The 25384-nt window shown below is 35.1% G+C and overlaps 2 protein-coding genes across 2 annotated transcripts; one reads left to right on the top strand and one right to left on the bottom strand.

Annotated features, from left to right (window-relative positions):
* The first annotated feature begins 3399 nt into the window (after positions 1-3399).
* Positions 3400-5457, top strand: LOC116010312 (putative F-box protein At1g32420). The gene is made up of 2 exons (XM_031249666.1): positions 3400-3424; positions 4179-5457. Exons 1-2 carry the CDS (start codon positions 3400-3402, stop codon positions 5345-5347), a joined length of 1194 nt encoding a protein of 397 aa, XP_031105526.1. The 3' UTR covers positions 5348-5457.
* A 1137-nt stretch (positions 5458-6594) lies between these two features.
* LOC116024554 (probable ATP-dependent DNA helicase CHR12) lies at positions 6595-16139 on the bottom strand. The gene is made up of 12 exons (XM_031265470.1): positions 15722-16139; positions 14077-14233; positions 13159-13223; positions 12410-12598; positions 11946-12095; positions 11243-11632; positions 9884-10143; positions 9561-9776; positions 9247-9454; positions 8977-9130; positions 7807-8409; positions 6595-7680 (listed from the first exon to the last, which is right to left on the bottom strand). Exons 1-12 carry the CDS (start codon positions 15992-15994, stop codon positions 6926-6928), a joined length of 3420 nt encoding a protein of 1139 aa, XP_031121330.1. The 5' UTR covers positions 15995-16139; the 3' UTR covers positions 6595-6925.
* Between the last annotated feature and the right edge of the window lie 9245 nt (positions 16140-25384).

The raw sequence follows: 25384 nt of genomic DNA, 5'->3' as shown, positions 1-25384 counted from the left end.
CAAGGATAATGGTAGTCTAATAAACTTTGTTTATTTGGTGAGTTGATATCTAACGAGTTATGTTAATGACCCAGTAACTATTAAACTTAGAGACAAATATGAGAAAGGAAAATTGTACTTTCCGACCCTAAGTTATAGGGTTGTAGAATTCGTTCCTAAGTGTTCGTCATACTCACTTTTCGTCCCTAACTTATCATTGATGTTAATATTTCGTCCTTTTACTAATAAAATATTTGGGACAAAATTTACAATTTTAGTATAACTCATGGACGTAAAGTGAACACGAAAGGACGAAAAGTGCAATGCCAATGATAACTTAGGGACGAAAAGTGCAATTTTTCCATATAAGAATAATCTTACTTGCATTTATTTTTTAAATAGTCTTACTTTATGCAATTCATGGATATGATTAGCTTCTCTTAAAATTTTAAATTTTGATATCCTACTTAGATATGTTTTGTCGTCATATATACAAAACTAAATAAGGAACCAAATATTATAGTGTAATTTCAATCATCATCTACAAAATAATAATTTCAACAACATATTTTAAGAAATTTTAGTATTCATTTTTAGACACTTTTATTTTTACTAACATATATGAAATCGTTCTTCCAAACAAATAAAAAGAATGACTCTAATAACATTATGAAGCTACCAATAGAGTGATTTAAAAGATCCTTTCACAGCCTGATATGTCTTAACCATACCTTTTGAGTTGTGCATATTTAGTAATTGTATTTAAATATCTACTATACTAATAAGAGTAAAAGAGAGTTAGGTTTAAAATAGGTAGAAAAAATGGTGGTCAAATTATTTAATCAAATGGATGGTTCAGATTGTTTAGATTTATATTTTTCATTGAGATTTTCTAATTTATCCTTAATTATATGATTATCCGTTAAGTTTTCCGTTAAATATTATCTTCTCCATTAATATTACGTTACCTTTTAACTTACCCATTAATTTCTATAAGAAAGATCTTAAGTTCGAACATCATCCCATTCAAATTTGGCATAATTAAGTTCCTCACTTTATTTTACTCTTATTAAATTAAATAAATTAGTAGCTACAACAAAAAATGATACATATGTATTTCTTTAATTTAGAATTATCTGTTTATAATACCCATGGTTGAAAAAATCGCTAGGCGCTCGGGGAGCGCCTAGCGCCTAGGACGCCTAGCCGGCAATTAATCGGCGCCTAGGCGTCCGTATATTTTTTTATTTTATTTTTTATTTTTTAAAAATTTGTTTAAGTATTTTTAATTTTTTAAAGACTAATAATAATAAATTATATAATACTTTAATAGTTAATACTAAAATATTAAATATTAACCTAAAAATTATCTAAGGTTTGTACAACTTAAGATTATTTCGCTCAAAACAATGTTGTTTTGAGTGAAATAACCCATTAAAAAAAAAGAACAATAGTTAATCGACCGACTAGAAGGCCTAGTCGGTCTAGTCGACGCCTAGGCGGTCAGCACCTAAGCGGCCTAGGCGATGCTTTGGCGGCCTAGGCGGTCGCCTAGCCAGCTAGCCGCCTAGACCACCATTTAATGTGATACGCTAGGCGGTTGACCAGCGCCTAGCGCCTAGGCGGGGATTAATCGGCGCCTAGGCGGGATTTTTACAACACTGATAATACCTTTATTTGAAAAAATTATTCATTATCAAAAATTTAAATTAAATAAGAGAAATTAGTCCATAAGTTATATTGTCTTTATTTTCTCCCATACAAAGATTCTTTACATTCAAATTTATCAATTGATATTCAGTACATTGTCCATTATTTTATTTTTACAATATCTTGTAATTAAATATCAAAGTTATGATAAAAAATAATGTTATATATTTATTTACCAAGTATTTTATTAATACCATGAAAAAAAAATTTTAAAAATAATTTGAAGCTACTTGATTAATACCATGTATTCACAATGTTACTCAAAAGAGAATTAAGAATACTTAGAAAAATTCAAACTAAAAGTATTATTTATTTAGACTATCATTTTTGGACAAAGTATTTAGACTATCGATTTTATAAAGTTGCAAACATTTATTTTAGTGACAATTATAATGAATTTCATATATTATATTGGATTCATATACTTTGAGTTACATATTTAAATAAATAAATTCGACATTCAATTACCTATGTATAAACTTCTCCTATATAATTTTGCATTGATATAATTTCAAATATTTATTTAAATATAAATATTGAGCATTAACCTATTCGTGCAATGCGCGTGTAAAACTAGTCAATACATAAATGCATAACTATTTTGAAAGGATATATATATATATATATATTCTGATCCGTCCATCCGGATAGATCATGAGAAATAAGGAAAATAATAATAAATATGGTATCGCCTTAATCAGTAGTCTAAGTCGGTGACTAGGCAATCTAGTCGGCGCCTAGAGAACCTAGGCGGTGCTTAGATAGCCTAATCAGCGGCTTAGACTACCGATTAAGGCGATACCCTAGGTGATCGACCGATGCCTAGCACCTAAGCGGCGGCGACATTACTCGTAGTTTCTACAAGTTCAAATCGCAATACAACCCTAGGCGATCGATCGATGCCTAGTGCCTAAGCGGCGGCGAAATCACCGGTACTTTCTATAAGTTCAAATCGCAATACAACCCTAGGCGATCGATCGATGCTTAGTGCCTAAGCGGCGGCGACATTACCGGTACTTTCTATAAGTTCAAATCACAATACAACCCTAGGCGATCGACCGATGCCTAGTGCTTAAGCAGCGGCGACATTGCCGGTACTTTCTATAAGTTCAAATCGCAATAAAACCCTAGGCGATCGATCGATGCCTAGTGCCTAAGCGGCGGTGACATTACCGGTACTTTCTATAAGTTCAAATCGCAATACAACCCTAGGCGATCGACCGATGCCTAGTGCCTAAGCGACGGCGACATTATCGGTACTTTCTATAAGTTCAAATCGCAATACAACCCTAGGCGATCTGATCGATGCCTAGTGCCTAAGCGGCGGCAACATTAGCGGTACTTTCTATAAGTTCAAATTGCAATACAACCCTAGGCGATCGATCGATGCTTAGTGCCTAAGCGAGGGCGACATTACCGGTACTTTCTATAAGTTAAAATCGCAATACATATGACTTTAGGCAAGTTACCTTCGTCACTAAAAACACATTTATCATTTTCCATTAGTATAAATAGAACAAATTTTCTGATTTTGAACGGGACAAAAAAAATTGGGTTCTGCCAAATTTTCAGTTAGTAGTGGGAAAGTGACTGATGCTCATATATAGAGAGAGAGAAAAAAAGAGAGAGAGAGAGAGAGAAAAAAAAAGAGGGAGAGCATACTGGCTTTGATATTTGGTGTTGATCGCTCCATCATTCTTCACCTGAAAAATGAGGAATCAGAAGAAGCTCAAAGGTCTTTTTCTCACCTTCTTCCCCTTCTTCTTACTTCTTTGATTCTTCATAACCCATGTTGATATGGAGCATGCAGGTGTTTCTCTCTCTGCCCGTTTACTCTATGTTCGTACTTTGGAACGCTGTGATGGAACATTCATGAATTTCAACTTTTAAACAATAACCTTCTTTATCAGAAAGAGGAGAGTTTCTTTCAATGCTTCAAACACACACACACACACACATATAGGGTTCAGAAATAAGGAAATGTGTTGACGATATGATCTTTTTTCTCTTTTATGTGTCATTTTGTTGATGAGAAATTGAGAGCCAAAGGAAATTTGTTATATGGTTGTTAATACCCTGCCCCCCTGGTGTCTCTGTAAGAACAACTCTGGTTTTCCCATTTTCTCTCCAATGATATAGGAGCATGAACTTTTGTCCTCTCTCTTTTATTTACGGAGTATTTCTTTCTTTTATGCACAGTAGTATGCAGTAAACTGAGTTGAATTACTTTTCATTTGATTAAATATCAGAACATTTTTTTGATATGGGGTATTTTTATTTAATGTAAATATTTGTATTGCTGTTGGAGATGAACTTTGGGTAGTTTACAAATAGGATTGTAAACTGTTTATGTTTTACCTATGAGGTTCTTCCAGTTTGTTTAGCTTTTGATTTATGTATGGCACATTGGCACTAAAAGAATACTCTGGTCATGTTTCATGTAGTTTAGCTTTTGATATTATGGCACTAAAAGAATAATCTCTGGTCAGGATTGGAAGAAACGAGGGAGCTATGGCTTCCACACAGCCTGCTGATTGAAGTTCTATGGAGATTGCCTTCTAAAACTTTGGCTTGGGTGAGGTTTGTTTCGAAAGAATGGAAGAATATTGTATCTGATCGAACATTTATTAAGCTTCAGCTGAAACCCCGAGAGCAGCTATCAGGTTTCTTTTCTCAAGGAAGGTATGAGTGGAGTGATGGTGATGTTAAATCTGTAAGCTACATAAGTGTGGATAGGGACTTCACCAAAGTTGAGAAAGGTGTTCTTAACTTTCTCCCTGAGAATGTGGTTATCCTGTCCTCGAGCAATGGCCTTATCTGCTGTCGTAGTAGCTTCCCTTGTTCAGAACCGGTGCTTTATGTCTGCAATCCTCTGAACAGGGAGTGGATAACTCTGCAGTGGCCTAATCTCCCGAAAGACAGCAGCACAGCGCTGATATTCGAGCCCTTCAAAAGCCAGATAGATGTTTCAACTGATTTTCAGGTTGTTACAGTTTGCCAAACATACATTGAGGAGGATGAAGATGAAGATGAAGATGGCGTTCAGTTCTCTTTTAACATATATTCATCACAAACAAAAGTGTGGACAAAATCTACAGAGATTTGTGTTTGCGGCCATAATTTGCAGAAGAAGGGATGTGCCTTTGTTGAAGGAGTCATTTTTTGGCTTACTAATGGCGACCACATCCTCATGTTCGATCCCGAGAAGGAGCTGTCTTGCTTGGTTATGCAACCTTTCCCCGCTTCTCAGCTCAATTTTAGACCTGGAATGTGCGTGGGAGAAGCTGAAGGCAGGCTGCAGTACGTGCTATTCTCCGAGGATGGACTTCAACTGTGGGAACTCGAGGATATGTTTTCATCTCACTGGTCAGTAAAGCACTTCATATCTCTGGAGGAGCTCGAGAGAGAGAATCCAAAGTGCATGTATCACATATCCGAGAAACTGGAAAGCCATCTCACGACCGACACTTTTCCTTGGATCAATCCTTTGTCGTTCAAGGATACGACGTTGTTGCTGAGGATATCAACTGACATCTATGCATTCAACTTTGACACCAAGAAGGCCAAACTGCTCTGCCCTTATTCTGCATTGGGACCCAACTCCATGTTCTCTCCCATTGTGATTCCATACACAATGAGCTTGGTCCCAATTGGTTAATTGTAATGGCATTTTGCTTCTTTTAGGTTCACTTCCCTAGACCACACCCTCAGCTTTTTGTGCTACTTCACTTGGTTAATTGTGGTGGCATTCTGCTTCTTTTAGGTTCACTTCATAGCAACCACAGGAAATGATATATATGGCTACTACATCAAATACTTCAAACTTTACTGCAAAAGTGCAAAGTATATTTGCTTAGGTCTACCTTGTTTCTTGGGAATTAATCTTTTGTTCTCTTGCTATATGTCATACAACTGACTCAAGCTTTTGGATAATTAGTTTAATACATATTGAAATTATAGTCATGTGTCTTTCTATCTTGTTTTAAAAAATTCTAGTTTTGAACTTTTGATATTTGGTAGTCACATTGGACTCTTACTACTTTAATGTTGAGCTACTATTACTCAAACTCCATATGGAAAGATTTTTCTTGATAACTACAGAGTATTATTCTACCATAGTGCTGGAACACAAGATATTATTTAAAGAAAATGGCATGTTAGTACCTTCTTATCTATAAATGTTTTTTCTTAAACATGTTTTGAATAACGTTATTAATGGGGATATGGGTTATGGGCTAGATCAAATGTGCTTGCTGTTGGGCTTGATTTGACAATACAGGTCTAAAGAGGTGAGGGTCACAAGGAAGTGGTGGGCCAACCCAAAGGGGTGTTGCCGACCGGTGGTGGTCGGCCGAAGGAGGCCACCGGAGGGGGCGTGTCTCGTGCCCCGCGCACCTATTTCTGGGGCAGCACGGGGCAGTGGTGTGGTTGGGTGCTGCGGGCCGGCTGAGGCGCTGGCTCCGGGCAGCCAGGACGTGCCTTGCGCCCCCGATGGAGTGCAGTGCCACAAGTGTGGCGCAATGTGGTATTGCGTGGTGCATGGGCATGAGGATGTAGGACACGTGTAGGATGGTGAGGAAAGGGGATCAGGAACCGTACACGTAGACGGTGCAATGGCAGGGAGTTATGCTATAAATAGCATTATAGACGGCTTGGTCCCCCAGTCTCTAGCCTACCCAACGTTGGCGAGATAATCATCACACTTATTCCCCTCGTAGGTATGCTAGAAGGCAACCTCCCCCAAATTTGAAAGGTTTGTGCAAATATAATAGTTAACTTAAAGTGAACATGAAATAGCAATAGGAATTAATAACATTGAATCCTCCTGTACAAGTAGCCAGAAGGGAATGAGGTAAAAATAAATAAAATTATAAAGATAAAAAAACGTTTTCAACATTTTTACACTAAATTTTAAAAACAAACTATTCAGCATACATTGGTGAATTCATTTATTAGTGTATAAAATATTACAGACATGTCAAGGATACACAGCATAGGGTATTGAGACACCAGCCAAGATTGCTTATCTCTGGACTAGTAAGCCTGATATTGCCCAAATGAACTAATATAGAAACAAGATTGGATTATCTGTGCACTACTACGCCTGATATTTTACCCCAAATGAACCAATATAGCAACCACAAAGGATTATCAATTCCTTCATCCCCTACAATTTTCGGGATTGCAATTCATCCTTTCAATGCTAAGTTCTATGTTCTAACGAAAGTTAAGTTCGTTATGCCAGGCTCGATCTCTTTCTCTTGAGCGCTTTCCATGTTAGTCCATCAAAATTACCTGTCAAACTGTTATACTCGTCCCTCTGTGATGGTGTTGGCGCTGGTGCAGCAGCTACTGGTTTGAACCTTTTTGAGGTTGTTCCGATGGTGTCTTCACTTGTTGCCTCGTTGACTAGAGAAACAGTTTCGCTTTTTGTGTCTTGTGCCTTCTTCTCCCCTCCGGTATTGATACTAAGTGATGTGTCATTCGGAACTGGCTGTTGGTCGCTCCATTTATTAGGCAATGCATCAATCCGGGCAGACTGCTGTTGATGCTCCCGGGTGTTGCTAGGCAAGGGGTTATTATCTGCAGCGGGCTGATGTTCCTGCCTCTTCTTTTTAGAATGCTTCGAGAAGTCTTCTCCGTTCTCCACGGCCCTCATCCACTGTTGATCACTCAGTGTATCGACATACACAACCTCTTTTCTTTTTCTTTTTCCGGTGAGGTTAGCACTATCATGTAAAAATCCTTTTCCCTTCCCTTGATTGGAATCGGCTTGAACATATGCCCAATCTGGAACCTCGTAATCTTCCATGAGGCGAGATCGGTAACGCTCCTTTTGCCTTCTCTCCTCGTCCATTCTCTCAAAGAGCCAATATTCCTCTTTCGAGCGTGCTGCAAGATGATTGATCTCTCTCTCCGTTGGCACATCAGTTCCAAGGGTACTTGTACCTTTACGCATGATTTCTTCTAACATTTCTCTCCTGTCTTGAGCTGCACAAGCAATACCAAAGACACTGTCAATAACAAATAAAGAAGCCAAGACCTGAGAACATCATTACAGTTTATATGAAAGTGAACACAGGAAAAAGCTTGAGGCGAAATTTATAGAAGACAAACCGGTGGAAGTCGTATTGAACAATCCTGCTTGGATGACCTTAGCATCAATGCCCATCTTCTGTTTTGCTCGGTCCAAGATGACCTCTTCAATTGATCCTACACTAACCAAAACAAAAACCCTGACTTCTTTCTTTTGCCCAATTCGATGTGCACGATCTTCTGCCTGTTGGTCCATTTGAGGGTTCCAATCACTGTCAAAAATTATAACGGTATCTGCTGTCTGTAAATTCAGACCAAGTCCTCCAGCACGAGTACTAAGGAGAAACATGAAGAAAGGGGAATCTGGGGCATTGAATTGTTTCAGCAAAGAACCCCTTTCCTCGGTTTTAGTTGAACCATCAAGTCTAAGATACTTGAATTCATTAAGTTGCAAATAGATTTCAAGAATGTCCATAAGACGGGTCATCTGAGAGAAAAGGAGGACCCTATGCCCAGCTTTTCGAAGCTTGGGGAGTAAACGATCAAGAAGCTCAAATTTTCCCGATGCCCTCACAATCTCCTCTTTTTGCCACATATTGTACTGATTCACAAAGAGGTAAGGGTGATTGCAACACTTCCTGAGTTGCATGGACAGATTCTGTAAGCTTTTAGATTTTCCAGTTCCTGCAAATTTAAATTTCATATAAGTAGCCCTTTTTAGCTTCCAACATGACAAGCAAATGAAACGTTTTTGAAATCTAGAATCTATGAAGAGGTCATTCATTAGAGAGGGAGATATGGGTTGAATAGCAAGTATCAAATTCATCACTAACTACTCCATAGTGGAATGACAAACATGAAGTTGTAGTACGGAAGATAAAATTACATCCAAAGAATATCAGATGAACATTATATAGGTGAAGTTCAGTTCTACCTAACGAAAATGTAGTCTTTAGATTGACAACATAAATACAAAGCATTCATGCATTTATTTTGACATATAACTGGTGTTTTTTCCTTTGGTAGAGGGCTTCACAATAGTGAATTTTTTTACCAAAAGCTTATCAAAGGAACACATGGTCTTAGCAGTCAAGAAGGCTTGAAAGATCTGATTTTCTGATAATTTTTTAGGAAACTGGAGCAAAATAGAAGAAAGAACTCTAACAAGGCAGCGCAAATTTTACTGTGTGCACTAACTTTTATTTAACAATTAACACATAAAAGACAGTTATAAAAGCAGATACAACTTACCAGTACCCAGTCCTACCCTTCCCTCTTCTGTCACTTGGTGATAGTACAATTTCTGCCATGCTGACATGTCACATTTCAGGATAACCTGTGTTTTCCCAGGAAGGTACTTCTCCACTTCATCTTTCTTTCTCCTCAATATAAACGGTCTAATAACCTAGAAATTGGAAATTAAAGTAGAAGCATAAGATGAGTATAGGCACATTGAAGAAGAGTGAATAAAAATAAATAAATAAATAAAAAGATGCTAAGTGTTATATGAGGAGAACCTACATGGTGCAAACGGCGAATGATCAAAAGCTCTTCTTCATCTGTTATAGTGACATCACATTTATCCGAGAAGGGGGCATTAAACCAATCCTCAAAATTCTCCACAGAATTAAATATGTTTGGTAGGAGAAAATTAAGAAGGGACCACAATTCCTGTAAGCTATTTTGAATTGGGGTACCAGTCAATAGAAGTCTCCGTCGAATTCGATAGCTGCACAAATTAAAAATTCAAGTTCACAACACAGAACAGGGAAGCACTGGGGATAAAAATGTACTGGATGTGGTAAATATGAAGCTCAAATTTCTTATTAACATACCCTGCAACAGTCCGTGCAAGAGCACACTCATGATTTTTCAACCTATGCCCTTCATCAATAATCAAGTAGTTCCAGTGAATTTTCTTCAAAAATGCTTTATCTCTCATGATAAGATCATAATGCGTTATTATCACATTGAACTTCCCCTCTCCAGAGTACTCTTCCCTCAATGCCTTCCTTTCATCTAGTCGCCCATCATAAAGAACAGTAACAGCACTGCAAAAAGAAAAATAGTGAAATTTGAAGCATGTTTGCATAGAGACTGGTACTCCATATCCAACAGCATTTCAGATAGTCAACATAATGTACCCATACGGCCATACCTAGGCAACCATGTCTGAAATTCATTAATCCAATTTGGTAGTACAGCTTTTGGGGCTACAATCAAGTGTGGGCCAGTCACACCCTTGTTTTCCATGAGATAAGCAATAAGAGAAATGGTTTGAATTGTCTTCCCAAGCCCCATTTCATCTGCTAAAATTCCATTTAGATTGTTATTAAACAGAGACAACATCCATTGAAGCCCTTCTATCTGGTAAGGTCTTAATTCTCCACCCTGAAGCATAGTTGGTTGCTCGGTGACCTGTAAATTATACAGAAAATGAGATTCCTAGCTCTATTAACATACAAATTCTAATGTAGCAAACCCTTTACTTTCTGGGGCAACAATAAACAAAAATATTCTGTAAGTTACAGAACTGCTAGTAGCTATAACATGCACAAGCATATGCATCCATGCATAGACACATATGTTAGGCAATTGAGATCCAAAATACCAAATAGATATGGCAAGCAGATTCATACAGAGATGGTTGGAGCTCAAATTCTCCCAACACAAATATGTCTTTCTTATATTTGTAAATTTGGGTTATAAGAACAACCCACAATGCAGATGGACAATGTGAACCACTAAAATGTATTGGGCCTATTCAATAACTAGAAAATAGAGGTTTTCAAAAAATGAGCTATTTTATAAAACAGATAGAGGATAATATTGTTGTACAACTTAAAGAAATTTAGTTTCTTCTGAAAATTTTCCAACATAACCCCTATCTACCTTCACCTCTTCCAACATTACCACCATTGCCTGATTTCACCGCCAATTGCCACCCTCTGCCATTCTACCACAATTATCCACTTACTTTTTAGGTTATTGAAAAACCTTAGATATTCAAAATAGTACAAACCAAGCCTGATCCAACTCAATATCCACCAATACCCAATACCATTGCCACCCTATCACTCACATTGGCATTTTTATACAAGGGAGCAATCAAATTGCATAATAACTTCATATTTTATAAGATAGAAAACAACTAAATTTGAACATCTTTTCTAGTTTCCAATGGAAAATGAAAGCTTAGGAAGTTTTTTAAAAAAAATATGGAAATGTAGAAAACATATAAAATAGCTAAACAAGCATTACATGATCTCCTCCTGTTAAAGTGAAAGTAGAAAAATAAAATAAAAACAAGGTCACAACATAATGTATCAACTAATGAACCATTCAACCAGAGACAGAAAACAAGATGAAGATCTCATCATTGTCGAATCCTCTGAAATTTTGAAAAATATATTGACTGCTACAATATATAAACTCAGATGCAAATTTTGGAATTAAAAAGAAAATAAAAAGAAAAAAAAAACCCATAGATAAAAGAAAAGTAGCATGCAATCCTTACCTTCTCCTGGATTGAATGCACAGCTGAATTATATTTCCGTTGTCCTTCAAGTAAATCATTTGCCTTTCCATCACGAGTAGATTCCCCATCAACAATATCCTCATCTTCCTCGGGAACTGACTGCCCAGGAGTTTCAGTTTTTGAAGCAGTCAAATCAGCATCCAAACCTTCTAAAGGTTCAATACCATCATGATCAGCATCTTTTTGCCGTTGAACAGCAGCTCCCAGACGACCAAGAAGATCATTTGTTTTTTGTAGAAGCAATCTCAACCGTTCATTCTTGCTCTCATCAACCAACTTCATGTATGCTTCTTGATCATCAGCTTTAAGTGCCTGAAACCTCAATCTTTCAGCTCGTGTAGCTCGCTGCCTTTGCCTTCCATGCCACGCCTGTAAAGATTAGATCAAGCACTTAATTTCACCAATGTAATCTTTTTATTGTTACATTTCCGTAGAAGGTATAATATGGGAAGATTATATCTTTGCAGGAAGGTATCTCCTTTCTAGCTGATTAGATTGTTAAAATAATTACACAACCCTCTTTCGTGTCTCGCAGTAAGCATCACTTTTACCCAAACCCACAAATCCTCAACTCTAAAAAGGAAAGGAAAGGAACGGAAATGGATTACCAATTTCAGCCTATCCTAGTTCCACATGGTTGAGTAAATATCGGTGGGAATAATAGGAGAAAGCAAGAATCTACCTGGACACCATCATTTCTTTGTTTTCGACGCTTTTGAGCAGCTTGTACTTGTAGTTGGAGTTCACGTGCTGCATTAAGTATGTCTGCAAAGAACTTCCTTTTCTTAGTCTCCACGCGGTTTCTTGCCTCTTCTTCTAATCTTGATAACCTCTGCAGCACAATTTCAATCATATTAGAAGGCTGGAAATCAGCAAGGGAGATACAACAAATATTCCAATTTAAAGACATGGATGACAAGTGGTTGGGCTCTTGAGAAGTGGAGTAATTCTATTCTGGCAATCTGATATTATACTGACAGAAATGAGTAGATTTGGCATAATTCTCAAAATAATAATAATAAAACCCTGTAGCAATTGAGAATAATTTCTAACAATTGAAAGTCTAATGATTATACTATTATAACTAGACAACTCTATATATCATCTTAACCACTATAAATCAATAGACTTTGCAGATCATATCACCTCAGCATCACGTTTCTTCTTTAAGGGATCATCAGATTCAACAGCAAAGGCATCTCCGATTCCATATACAGGGCGGCGCAATCGCATCATACCCCAGTCAAATAACTGCTTATCAGGATTTATGCAATGTGCTCGAAGCCAGTACTCTGAACTCACTTCAGAACGAACTTTGCGCTGCAACTCCAAGAGCTGCAAAGTAAATTAAACAAAAGTTCTTGGCCGGTGAGGAGGGAGGAAAAGTAACAAAAAAACACACCATGGGTAATGAGATACAAAATGGGTGCATGCACAAGTTTAGCAAGTGCCCAACTTAAACAAGTTCTCAAGCATTACTACAAAATACAGAGGTATATATATTACTACATGACATAATCAACTGCATCCTTTGAGTTATTAACAACATAGCAAGTTAGCAATGTATTGAATGAGAAACTTCTTTTTATGGATGACATATCATCACATATTCAAAGGTTAAAGATAGTCTCAACTAGATGTGATAAATAGGAAACAAATTTGTTGAATAGAGTAGAAAAATAGATTCTGAAATTAAACTTTCCAAAAATAAAAATAAAGGAGATCTTTAAATTGAGGTTGGACTAAATAAACTTTGGAGAAGAATTAATTTTTGCAGCACCAAATACTTCTGTTCTGTTAATATAAAGATGACAAGTAGCAGCCTACTGTCTCATACAAATTTGATATAAGGAAAAATTATAATAATTTATTTAGACACTGAATGTTCACTTTACCTTTAGTCCATAGAGTTCAAGCAAGCACTTAGACTGCAGGTCCTCGCCTCTGCTAGTTGGCAATTCTGGTTATATATGAAAATTGAAAAAACCGTTTATGTGTTGTGCATACATAAATACATACACACACACACACACACACACACATATATATATATATAAGTTGAAAAAAAATAAAGCATTTAATACAGGGTAATTAACAAAAACCAATGCATGCATATTAAACCCCGCTGCTCTATTCAGCTAGCTAAAATGGACAAAAATTCATGATTAGCACATTGGGACTACATTTAGTTTGTCCAGTCAATACGCATGCATCATTTAAGTGGGTTACAGTATCATTCAAACTCCAAGGAAGACAACAAAAATATATCACGCACATGCTCAGAAGAGAAAATCATGTCTTTCAGAGAACTATCATGTACAAATGATAGATAAAAAGAAAATAAAACTGTCTTTAGGAGCAAGGAAATGTTATAAATATCACTAGGTGCCCATCAGGCATTTGATGGGCACCTAGTGCCTAAGTTGCCTAGGTGCACAACTAAAAAAAACTTGGTTTTTTTCAATATGGCATCCTAGTTTTTTAGACTTCTAGCAAGTATTCCTCATATAAAATATAAATGCTCAATAGCACATAATAATCTAAAAGCACATAATACTCTAACTATAGCACATACAAATGAATAATATTAATAATAATAACAGCCCCCTAGTAGGCCAGCTAGGCCACCTAGTCAGCCGATCACATAGAAGGCCAATTTTTCCATTCTTCCCTTCAGCCTAGGAGCACCTATAACCTAGGCAGCTGTTTAGGCCAATTTTTACAACACTGTCACCAAGATACACCAAGCTAGTCATGGAATATTCGAGACAATTTAATACAAGTATACAACCATCTTTGCAAGCAACAGTTACCTTCAAGTTCAGTCAACCGACTGTGTATGAGGCTCTGATTACGAATTTCCTTTGATCTTTTCAACAGAGAACCTGATGCACGACTAGATTTTTCTTTCAATAATGAATCCTCAAAATCTGCCATCAAATCTCCATAAGTTGCCATTCCTGAACCAATCTGGAAAGTAGATACACAATTCATATATACAAGTGTAATAAACAATACAAGAAATTAATAAATGATTTTATTTCTGATTTTATCCCAGATGGAGTTCTCTCTGAAACTATCTGTACATATAATTAGTAGGGATAGGCAGCATATAATTATAATATCATGTATGTACATATTCCAAATTTTGAGAAGTGGCAATTTGCTTTTATAAAAATGTATGAAATCTAAAAAGAGAAATTTATCTATTTAATAGGAGTCATTAATGAAAAGCCTTGTAGTATCTGTATTGTAAACACCTTTAGTCCAAAGCAGTTTTAAGATCGGTTTTTCCACCACAGTCCACAAGAGTCAGGAAAAAAACCACTGATTTCCTATGATATGACTATATGAGTGCCTATAAATGTGGATGATCATAATAAAAGTGAAGGATTGATGTCTCAGATGCCTTAAATGAAAATATCTTTAACATGTACTCAAGCAATCAAATTCATTGAAAGTTGGCATTCGTTCATTTGAGTCAAGAAAAACATTTGTGGCCTTAACTCTGCCTATATGAGAAATATCCTATCCCATACTGAATGAACAAACACACAGTCTGATACAGTACCTTGCTAAATTTATAGTCATAAAAAAATAAAAAATAATAAAAAGAAAGATATCCACTCAAAATTTTATCTAAAATGACAAGTAATCAACTCCTGGACAATTTGATTAGCTCTATCATTTTATGATAGATGCAAATCAACCAAGTAAAAGTCAGTGCAAGCTGAATTTGGGTGCTAAGTGAAAAAGTTGATAACCACAGGGAGACAGCATTGTTTGATGTTAGCAGATGTGGGTGTGGAATGGAATGGCATTGTCTTGGCAACTAAAGCTAATCATTTCACATTGAATCACTGGAATAGGGGATTTAGTTTCTTGATGTGGTGTTGTGTTATTGCTAACAGAATGGCAGTTACAGAATTAGCCATGTCTTGTTCATTTTCAGTTTTTATCTTTATGTTATGATTAGTCTACACATCAGTAAATTGGCACCTTTGTTTCATAGTCCAAAGTGTCGTGCATATAAGATGAGATTTAGAGGCATTCTAGAGATAATCTCAAATTGTTTATAATTCATCTTAACCTCCCTCAAATTCCATCTCCTAGATAAGATTTAGCGGCATTCTAGAGATAATCTCAAATTGTTTGTAATTCATCTTAACCTCCCTCTAATTCCATCTCCTACAATTCCTCTCCCTCTAGATCCTTCTACTCCTGCTGCTTCTTCAATTTTCTCTGGATTACATTTCTCTTATCGAATTTGTAGCAAAATTTATTTAAACATCAATCTTCACATAGTTGTGTGTGCAGAACACATCTCAAGTAAAAAAAAAAAAAACAATAATTTATATTCTAGATAAACATAGAAACATATAGAAGAACAACTCACACAATTAAAATCCAAAAAAACTTGTGAAATCAGAGTAAATCTGCAAGTCAAAAGGCACTCACGTGACTGGAGGTTTTGTGGAGGCCGTTATCAGCCTCACCGGCGGCGCAATCGTCAGTGGCGTCATCCTCACCCGCGCGGAAGATGGAGGAAACAGCATCAAAAACGTCCTGAGGGAGGGGGAGATTGCGAGAGAGGAAATTGAGGGCGCAAATCAAGGTCTTGGTGCTCTCGATGTGGTCCTGGTCGGCGGCGACAGGCGAAGCGAGAGAAGCAGAGGCAGAGCCCCCTCCGACGCCGCCGGCGGCCGCTTGACTGTCCACCTGAGCCCCCATAGCAGCAGCAGCAACAGAGGGCGCGAAGAGGACCGTTGCAGTGGTTATTTGAGATTTTGATTTTGATAATATTTATGTTTCTGTGCTGCGCTTAACATAAACCCAAAACAAAATATAAAAATTAGACTCTCCTAAATTCCTAATCTCCTTCGCACTTGCCCTACGATTCAACAATATATATATCGACCAGATAAGGTCCAAATTACGAAACTGCCCCTTATTTTTCTTCTTTTCATCCATGACGCCTCAATATTTTATAAACTTGCATAATCACCCCAACAGAAACATTTCTTTTCACTCTGTAACCAAGGCTGGGGAATGTTGTATCAATGGCAGTTAAGGAAGGTAGCATTGTTCTCTTGCCCCATTGTGGTGGTAAATAAGTCAATTTAGAATGTTAAATCCTCACAAAAAAATAAAAATAAAAATAAAAATCATTCTTTCTATCCTCACTAAGGAATAAACTCGATGATTAATCTTTTCATGGCTTGAAAGGTTTCATTTTAGGTTAAGCAAAGGAGTTAAGCTACATCTATCATGTATACTACCTGAGACTGCTACTTCTACTTGCATTCTTGTAATTAAAAAAAAAATTACATGTATATATGTTGCTTGATCAATTATAAAAGTTTGGATAAATAACATGATAGCAAACAAACAAGTTCCAATACAACTTCTTCCAATCTTCCCTATGAATTGGACATTTGTCTAGTTAAAGATATAACAAATTAAAGTATGGCATTCAATATACTCAATCCCAATCTCATCCTCCAATATAAAAAAAAAAAGACACTATTGAATTAAATCAATTAAACTAAACAAAACAAGCATGCTTTTATTACCATAATGAGTATTCATAGTAACATTGTATCATAATAAATATATCATTGCCAATGACCTTGTTGTCTAATGGCATCCGGTTGCACCTTTATATAGTAGAAGGTGGGTTCGAGCCTCAGCATCACCAATGCTGACTCTTTGATACTAAAAAAAATTTAGAAGTCAACTAGCAGTTTTTCATGACCATAATGTTTTATTTTCTTTTTATGTTTTTTTTTAAGTCATCAATTTATCATAATCTCATTTCTAGCTTTACCATCACTAGTTTCAATTGATACCCTATTTTCATCATTTACCAAAATAAATAAATAAAAATAAAGTAAATATTCTCACATGTCTCGGACCATCTCACTTACACATTTAAAAATGTTGTTATAACACTCATTATGAGATGAAAAGAACTACAATAGAAAATATGCAAACATATCTAGTCTTCACTAAGGGTGAAATTCACCTATAGGGTGAAGTAGAGAGGGTAGGGTACTCATCATCTATGTACTCGTCTTCACTAAGAAATGAAATTCACCTCTCATCCCAGCCCCAATGCTATGAAATATCCAAATTCCCACCCTAACTAGGGGTGAGAAATCAAGGTCCCCATCACATTCCTATGAAATATTTTCATGATTTAAAGAAAATAATTTGTGATTTTTGCTTATGTTTCACTATTATGTATTGTTGTCCAACTATCCTGAATATTTTGCATATAAATTCTTTAAATAAAAAATTATAAATATGTGTGTGTGTGTGTGTGTGTGTGTGTGTGTGTTCTAACCCTAATTTGATATATAAAAAAATTGTAGTTTTTACCTTGCAAATTTTTGGTCGTTGCTTGTACAGTAGTAATTTCCGCCACCTCAACCTTGTTTTCGCCATCAATCTCTCGTCCTTGCCGACAGCCTTGCGCATATTTAGCTTTCTCTGCTTCAAAGTAATAGTAAATTTGAAATGTCATCTGCAACTACAATTCGAAGCAAATAGGTGTTTTGTTGCGCCTAACCCTAATTCGATATATAAAAAAATTGTAGTTTTTACCTTGCAAATTTTTGGTCGTTGCTTGTACAGTAGTAATTGCCGCCACCTCAGCCTTGTTTCCATCGTCAATCTCTCATCCTTGCCGACCGCCTCGCGCATATTTAGCTTTCTCTGCTTCAAAGTAATAGCAAATATGAAATGCCATCTGCAACTACAATTCGAAGCAACTAGGTGTTTTGTTGCGCCTAGTGTTGAAACAACAAAGTTTTAGCTTTGGAACCTACCTAGGTTGAAATGATGTTATTTTAGTTTTTACCCTAATTAGATCTACCTAGGTTAAAATTTCGCCTAGTGTCTCTGTTTTTGCTTGGGCGGATTAAGTATTCTAACCCTAATTAGATTTATCAAAAAGTTTTAGTTGTTACCTTGCAAATTTTTTGTCGTAGCTTGTACAATAGCAGTCGCCACCACTTTAACCTTGTTCTTGTCATCAATCTCTCGTTGTTGTTGATAGCCTCAGACCTCTATTAGCTTTCTCTACTTCAACCCGATAGCAAATATGAAATGTTGTTTGGTATTACTTCAATTCGAAGCAAATAGGTGTTTTATTGTGCCTAGTGTTGAAACAACGTCGTTTCAGCACTGTAACCTACTGAGGTTGAAATGACGTCGTTTTTTCTTAGACAGACTGAATTAAGTTTTAAAATAATCCCAAATCAAAATGACGTCATTTTAACTAGGGCAGGTTAAATTTCCCAAAATGATTACAATGGAATTAAAAATCTTAAGTAGTATTCTAGCCCTAATTTGATATGTAAAAAAAAGTTTAGTTTTTACCTTGCAAAATTATGGTCATAGCATGTACAACAGTAATCGCCGCCACCTTAACCTAATTCTTGCCATCAGCCTCTCATCGTTGCTAATCGCCTCAGCTTTCTCTACTTCAAAGCAAAAACAAATATGAAGTGACATCCGCTACTACTTCAATTCGAAGCAAATAGGTATTATATATGTTGCGACTAGTTTTGAAACGACATCATTTTAGCGCTAGGTTGAAATGACGTTGTTTTTGTCTAGACGGATTGAACTAAGTTTTTAAAATCCCTCCCAACCAGAATAACATCGTCATTTTAACTCCAGCAGGTTAAATTTCTAGAAATGCTTGCCATAGAATTACAATTCTTAAGTATTCTAACCCTAATTTGATATATATAGTCTTTACCTTGTAAATTTTTGGGTATAGCTTGCACAATAGTAGTTGTCCTCACCTTAGACTTGTTCTTTCCATCAACCTCTCGTTGTTGTCGATCACCTCACACCTTTGTTAGCTTTCTCTGCTTCAAAGCAATAAAAAATATGAAATGTCATATGCTACTACTTTAATTTGAAGCAAATAGGTGTTTTGTTATGCCTAGTGTTAAAACACTATCGTTTTATCACTGGAACCTACCTACGTTGAAATGGCATCATTTTTGCGTTGGTGGATTGAATTAAGTTTTTAAAATCCCGTCCAACCAAAATGACGTCATTTTAACTTGGGCGGGTTAAATTTCCTGAAAATCTTGCAATGGAATTAAAATTCTTAATTATTCTAACCCAAATTTGATATATAAAGATATTTTAGTTGTTACCTTGCAAAATTTTGGTTGTAGCTTGTATAGCAGTAGTCATCCCCACCTTAGACTCGCTTTCGCCATAAGCTCTCGTCATTGCTGGTCGCCTTACACCTTTGTTGGCTTTATCCACTTCAAAGTAATAACAAATATGAAATGTCATGTGCTACTACTTCAATTCGAAGCAAGTAGGTGTTTTGTTGTGCCTATGTTGAAATACAGTCATTTTAGCACTAGAACCTACCAATGTTGAAATGACATCATTTTTGTTTAGGTGGTCTGAATTAAGTTTTAAAAATTCCTCCCAGCCAAAATAATATCATTTTAACTTGGGCGGGTTAAATGGCAACATACACACTAAAAAATTTGCACACTACAACCAACATACTTTGATTAAATGTGCACATTAAAATAGAAGCACACACTCAACCATAGATGTACATAACACTACAATGTAGTGCACACGTACTGCATACCTTATTAGCACCCAAATATACACATTTACATATGCCAAGGTTGAAAAAGACGCTAGGCACCCAAATATACACATTATGTTTTTTATTTAAAAAGCCTTCACATCTCCCATACTTCTCTTCCCACAATCCCACATGATTCCATTTCCTAAAAGCAAAAAGCTCATCTCCTAGGTTCCCCTCACATCTCTATCTTCTTCTTCTTCTTCTTCTTCTTTTTTTTGAGAATCCCACCCTCACATATATGATCTCTCTCCACCTTGCATAACACCACATTTCGATAACACCCACTAGCCATTACAGAACTCCGAAGACAAAAATCATAACACTACATTCTGATAGCCCACGCACCCTCACGTCTGCTACTATTCTTTCTCTCACCTACTACTTCTGTTTTTAAAGGAGACGACCGGTGGAGGCGAGGGTGAAGGCGACCGGCGAAGGGGCGTGGTCGCGCGGGGTGGCCGTGGCGGAGCTGCTACTCAGCGGACTGCAGATTGGCGTGGGGTGGGGGGAAGGAAAGCTTCTGAGTTCTGATGAATTTGTTTGGAAAAAAAAAAAACTGAGATGGTTTGGCTGGCTAGGCGGCCAGCCGAGGAGGAGGCAGATTCCGACCTTCCTCGAGCGGTCGGGTGTGTCCTAGCGCCTAGGCACCGATTAGACATGACTTTTGCAACATTGACATATGCACACGAATCTATACTAGAGTCCACACTACTGATAAAATATTTTAAAGATTGCATATTTAAGTTTTTAAGTTTGTATAGTAAAGTTGATGATAATTACGAAAATGTCACCATATATATTTTTTTAAATCTGGCCAGATTTGTCAAATTTTTACAAATGTAAGACTAAGATTTGTTCTTAATTAGTTTTATCCTGGAGATGTGTTGTCATGGGATATGTGCGTGTGTATTCTACTTCGAGTTTTTTTTTTTTTTTTTTTTTTTTTTTTTTTTTAAGAATAATGCCTTACTCCTAAGTCATTAGGCTACATACATTTATTAAGGTTGGCATTAATAAAATTACTATATCTATTAAGGTACACACTAATAAGCGTAATAGTAACAGATGCACTTATTATAATGGTTCGCGGGGTTAATGAGAGCTAAATGTACACATGTTAGCAAATGAATTTACAAATAATTAATGAATTAGCAAAGACCAATACTCAGTAATGGACAATAATATGATATTTTTTTTAAAACGAAAATTATATGTTGTTTCTAGAGTCACCAACTTAAATTATTTGAAGATTTTGATTTGTGATAAGGTGAACACCCAAAGTAATTCCACATCAAACATGGTATATAAGGAGGTTTTTCAAAATTTGTAAAATTTTAATATACTATTTAATCATAATTTTTTTGACGCACTTCTGCAATAATTTCCTTTTTTTTTTTCTAATTTCTCCCTTAATTCACTATATCATAATTATTGTCGTGCATCGCACGGCTAAAATGCTAGTAATTAATGAAAGTAAAGAACTTTGAAATGAACATTATATAATTGTTATAGTATGATAAAATAATATTATTCATGATTTTTTAAGCTAGAACTATCATAGTGTATATTATATATTAAAAGAGTTAATATTGTAAATAGTTTTTTGACTGTTACAAAATATCAAAATTAATCATTGATTTTCAATTAAATAAAAGCAAGTCCTTTTTTATGCTTTTTTTTTTCACATGATTTAATTTATCGGTCAAATTTTCAACCGAAGTACAAGGGAAATATAGAAATTCAAACTTCTATTGTCTTGTATATAGTGAAATTCGGTAAAGACTATGGAAAAGTGGGTGGCAGATATTCACAACCTTCAAAAGTAGGGTTAGAGTTTGATTGGGAGTCAATACGATAGGAGAAATTTGAATAATTTTGGTATGAAAGTTATGATTTTTACAATTTTGATTTGAAAAGTTTGAGGTTTCACACTGATAACAGCGATTAATGAAAAAAAGTGTCAAGAAAAGCTTGAAATGCTAACATTACTCTTGCATGCCAAAGACCTTGTGGTCTAGTGGCACTCGGTGTCCCGATTAACACTCCCACATGGATGATGGGAGTGAGTTCGAGCCTCAGTGGAGACAACTGTTGACTCGTTGTGCTACAGAAGGTTGAGAAAGTAGTTATGAATAGATACTACATTGTAATAGAGTCGGTAGTACTCAAAAAAAAAAAAAACCATTACTCTTGCATTGTGATGATAACCAACTAGAGAATTAAATTAACAACTACTTAATCAAGAACATAGTCTAGTCCAATTAAAAAATGATGACCAAATTTGATATTATTAAATAGTTGAATGATTATCCTAATAATATTAACTCTTACGATATACAACTCTCAACCAAACACATTAATATGACATTCTTACAATCTTAACTAAATACATAAAATAATATTACATTTCCATAATCTCATACGGAGTATTACTTTTCAAGAGATAATAATATTTTTTCCAGGTAATTTTACATTTGGGAAACTAAATGCCCCTTAGGACTTCAGGGATGCCATGTCATGTCATTGACATGCATGCTGGCAATTTAAACATTATTTATCATTCATTAATCTTTGAAGATTGCATTCTACTATGAAAAATTGCAATATGTAATTTAGAATTACATTGCATTTCAATTTATAATTGATAAGTTTAGTCAACCAGTTTAGTACGTAAATAATATAAAGAGACATTCCTTGTGCGCAATATGCAAAAGTCTAGTCTTTATGTTCACTTAAGTTACCATGATTTACATCCTCCCATATGCTCTGTTGGGTCGGGGCGTGGAGGCCCTTGAAGTTGGAGATTCAATCTTTCGAGAACAAGAGACTTGATTTTTAATGTGGGAACTACATATCTTTTTGGGCTAAGGTAAGTCAAAGAGATTTTATTATTTTATAGTTAGTATATGTATGTACATGGATTGTTAAGAAGCCATTGATGGGGATTCCATTCTTATAGAGGGCTAGAGGAGACCTTATATGTATGGGGAGAAGAAATGAGAGGGGGGAAAAAATCTCTAACTAATTCCATGACGTACAATTTATAATAAGAGGGCATTGGGCAATACAAAGGGTAATAATAAAAATCATACGATATTAATGATGGGAACATATTTATTCCCGTAAAAAAATAAAAAAAATAAAAAAATACGTAATAATGATGGGAACATATTTATTGCATATATTTATTGTCGTAGAAAGTGGTGTGACCGTTAAATTCTTCTTTATCCTTATTTTATTATTGCTTATAGTTATTGTCGTAGAAAGTGGTGTGACCGTTAAAGTTTTTTTTGTCCTTATTTTATTATTGCTTATACTTATTGCCGTAGAAAGTTGTGTGACCGTTAAAGTCTTCTTTGTCTTTATTTTATCTCTAATTTTATGGCGTTGTATGTTTATTAGATTTAATCTTATAGAGGAGATTCAATGGCAAATTATATCATGATGATGGAGAAAATTAATCCGGGGTATGTAATTATGTATGGATCAATTAGCTCGCATAAAATATAGAGAATAAAAGGTAAACAACTGCATAGAAGTGTGCTGGTATTAGATGGAATAGAGTAAGTACTACAAGTAGATTGTCAGAATGGGACATGGTTTGTATTGTAGACTTGTAGGGGAATTGAGTATGTACTGTAATACTTGGGCAATGTTAATTTATAAAGAAAGGAGCCCAATCAACCTAGCTAGAAATGTGGCAAGCCATGAAACTAAATCAAGGTCCATATGGTGGGCTGCGAGAATAAGTCAAGGCCCACTATTCTGGACCCGGAAGCGAGCTCCGGGTCCTGGACCCTTCTTGGGCCGATCAGATTATCTTCTTGGGCCCTAGGCTATGCACTCCAAGATCTTGGGTCCTCATTATTGAGCCGTTGTTTCTAATATCTCCATCACATGAATACGTGTCCATTTTGCGGACCCTAGTCTAAAATGATATTTAGATTATATATTTGCAGTTAATATGTGTCTGCACTTAAAAGATTTTGTATCTATAAATAAATTGAATACACATAATATATTAATTGCATGTACATAAAACTGAAGATACATAATATATTAACTGTAGACACATAATTTGAATATCGTTATGGATTGGTCCACAGTGCAAGGTGGACCTTAATCCATGGTATAAAAGTTGAGAGTCAATGTCCTGGATGGGCCAAATCTGATAGACTTTTAATTACTTGTGTTTTGGAACTAATCAAGCTTTTAATGGCCTAATCATCTAATAGCATCTCTAATCATTTAGGGTTTAGGGTTTAGGGTTTAGGGATTAGGGATTTTTGCCTCCATTGTTTGTAGGTCTACCCACTGTCCCACTCCACATCAACTAACATTTATTAATCTTTTATTTATTATCATTACTAATTTATAATAATAATCTATACTATATATAGAAGCATTATCCTCCTCTAGAATTTTCCCGCCCAAATGTAGGAATATTTTAGTAATATGGTAATTATAATAATAATAATATTATTATTATTATTAAATATTAATAATATTACTTATTATTATAGAATAATATTAATGATAGAATAATATTAATTATAATTGGTTATAATAGGTTATTAGTAATTATGGTAATTATTATGATTGAATAATATTAACGAGATAAGAATGTGGTTTTGATTGTTACAATTTTTTGTAATATTTATCTAAATGTACTCATATTCTGGCTGAGATACAAAAATTATGAATGTCAATCATATTTATTATATTATATATGCTAATAATATCTAATAATTGTAATCGGCAAGTCCCATGTAAAATTAAATTAAATATTTATTATATTTTATTTTCAAATCATTTCCAACCAATTCTCAAATGGTAATAACCTACTAACACGAATTGTTTGCTTACATAATATTATTTTATTAAATTAATTTGTTCATTAAATCGTAACAAATACTAGCATATTAATGTCACTTATACACGGTAATGTACGTGCAATAAAATTGATAATATTTATATATACACGAAAATTGTCTTCAAATATATATATACACACACACACACGAATATCACGTCCATAAAGTCATCATTTATTAGTAGAAAATTAAATCAAGAATATGATATATTATTGGAATTGAAAATTCAATCAAGAATATAACATATTATTGAAATTGAAAATTACAAAATAATATCTATTAATTATAAATTAATTTGTTCATTAAATCGTAACAAATATTTTCAATCATATTATAGTATATATATGCTATCAAAAAAATACACGAATTACGAATTCTGACTGATATACAAAAATTACGAATGTCAATCATATTATATTATATATATGCTAATATATTACGAATGTCAATCATATTATATATAATAATAATAATAATAATAATAATAATAATAATAATATAACTCTTACGCATATTTGTGCCTTAATTGGCACCTAATTGATAGAAAATGAAAAAGGAAACGAAAATCACTACTTTACTATAAATAAAAAAGATCCCTAATTGATTAAA

This window comes from Ipomoea triloba, chromosome 1 (assembly GCF_003576645.1).
Source record: "Ipomoea triloba cultivar NCNSP0323 chromosome 1, ASM357664v1".
NCBI lineage: Eukaryota > Viridiplantae > Streptophyta > Magnoliopsida > Solanales > Convolvulaceae > Ipomoea > Ipomoea triloba.
The sequence above is the reverse complement of the archived record's forward strand: the minus strand, read 5'-3'. Positions and strand labels throughout refer to the sequence as shown.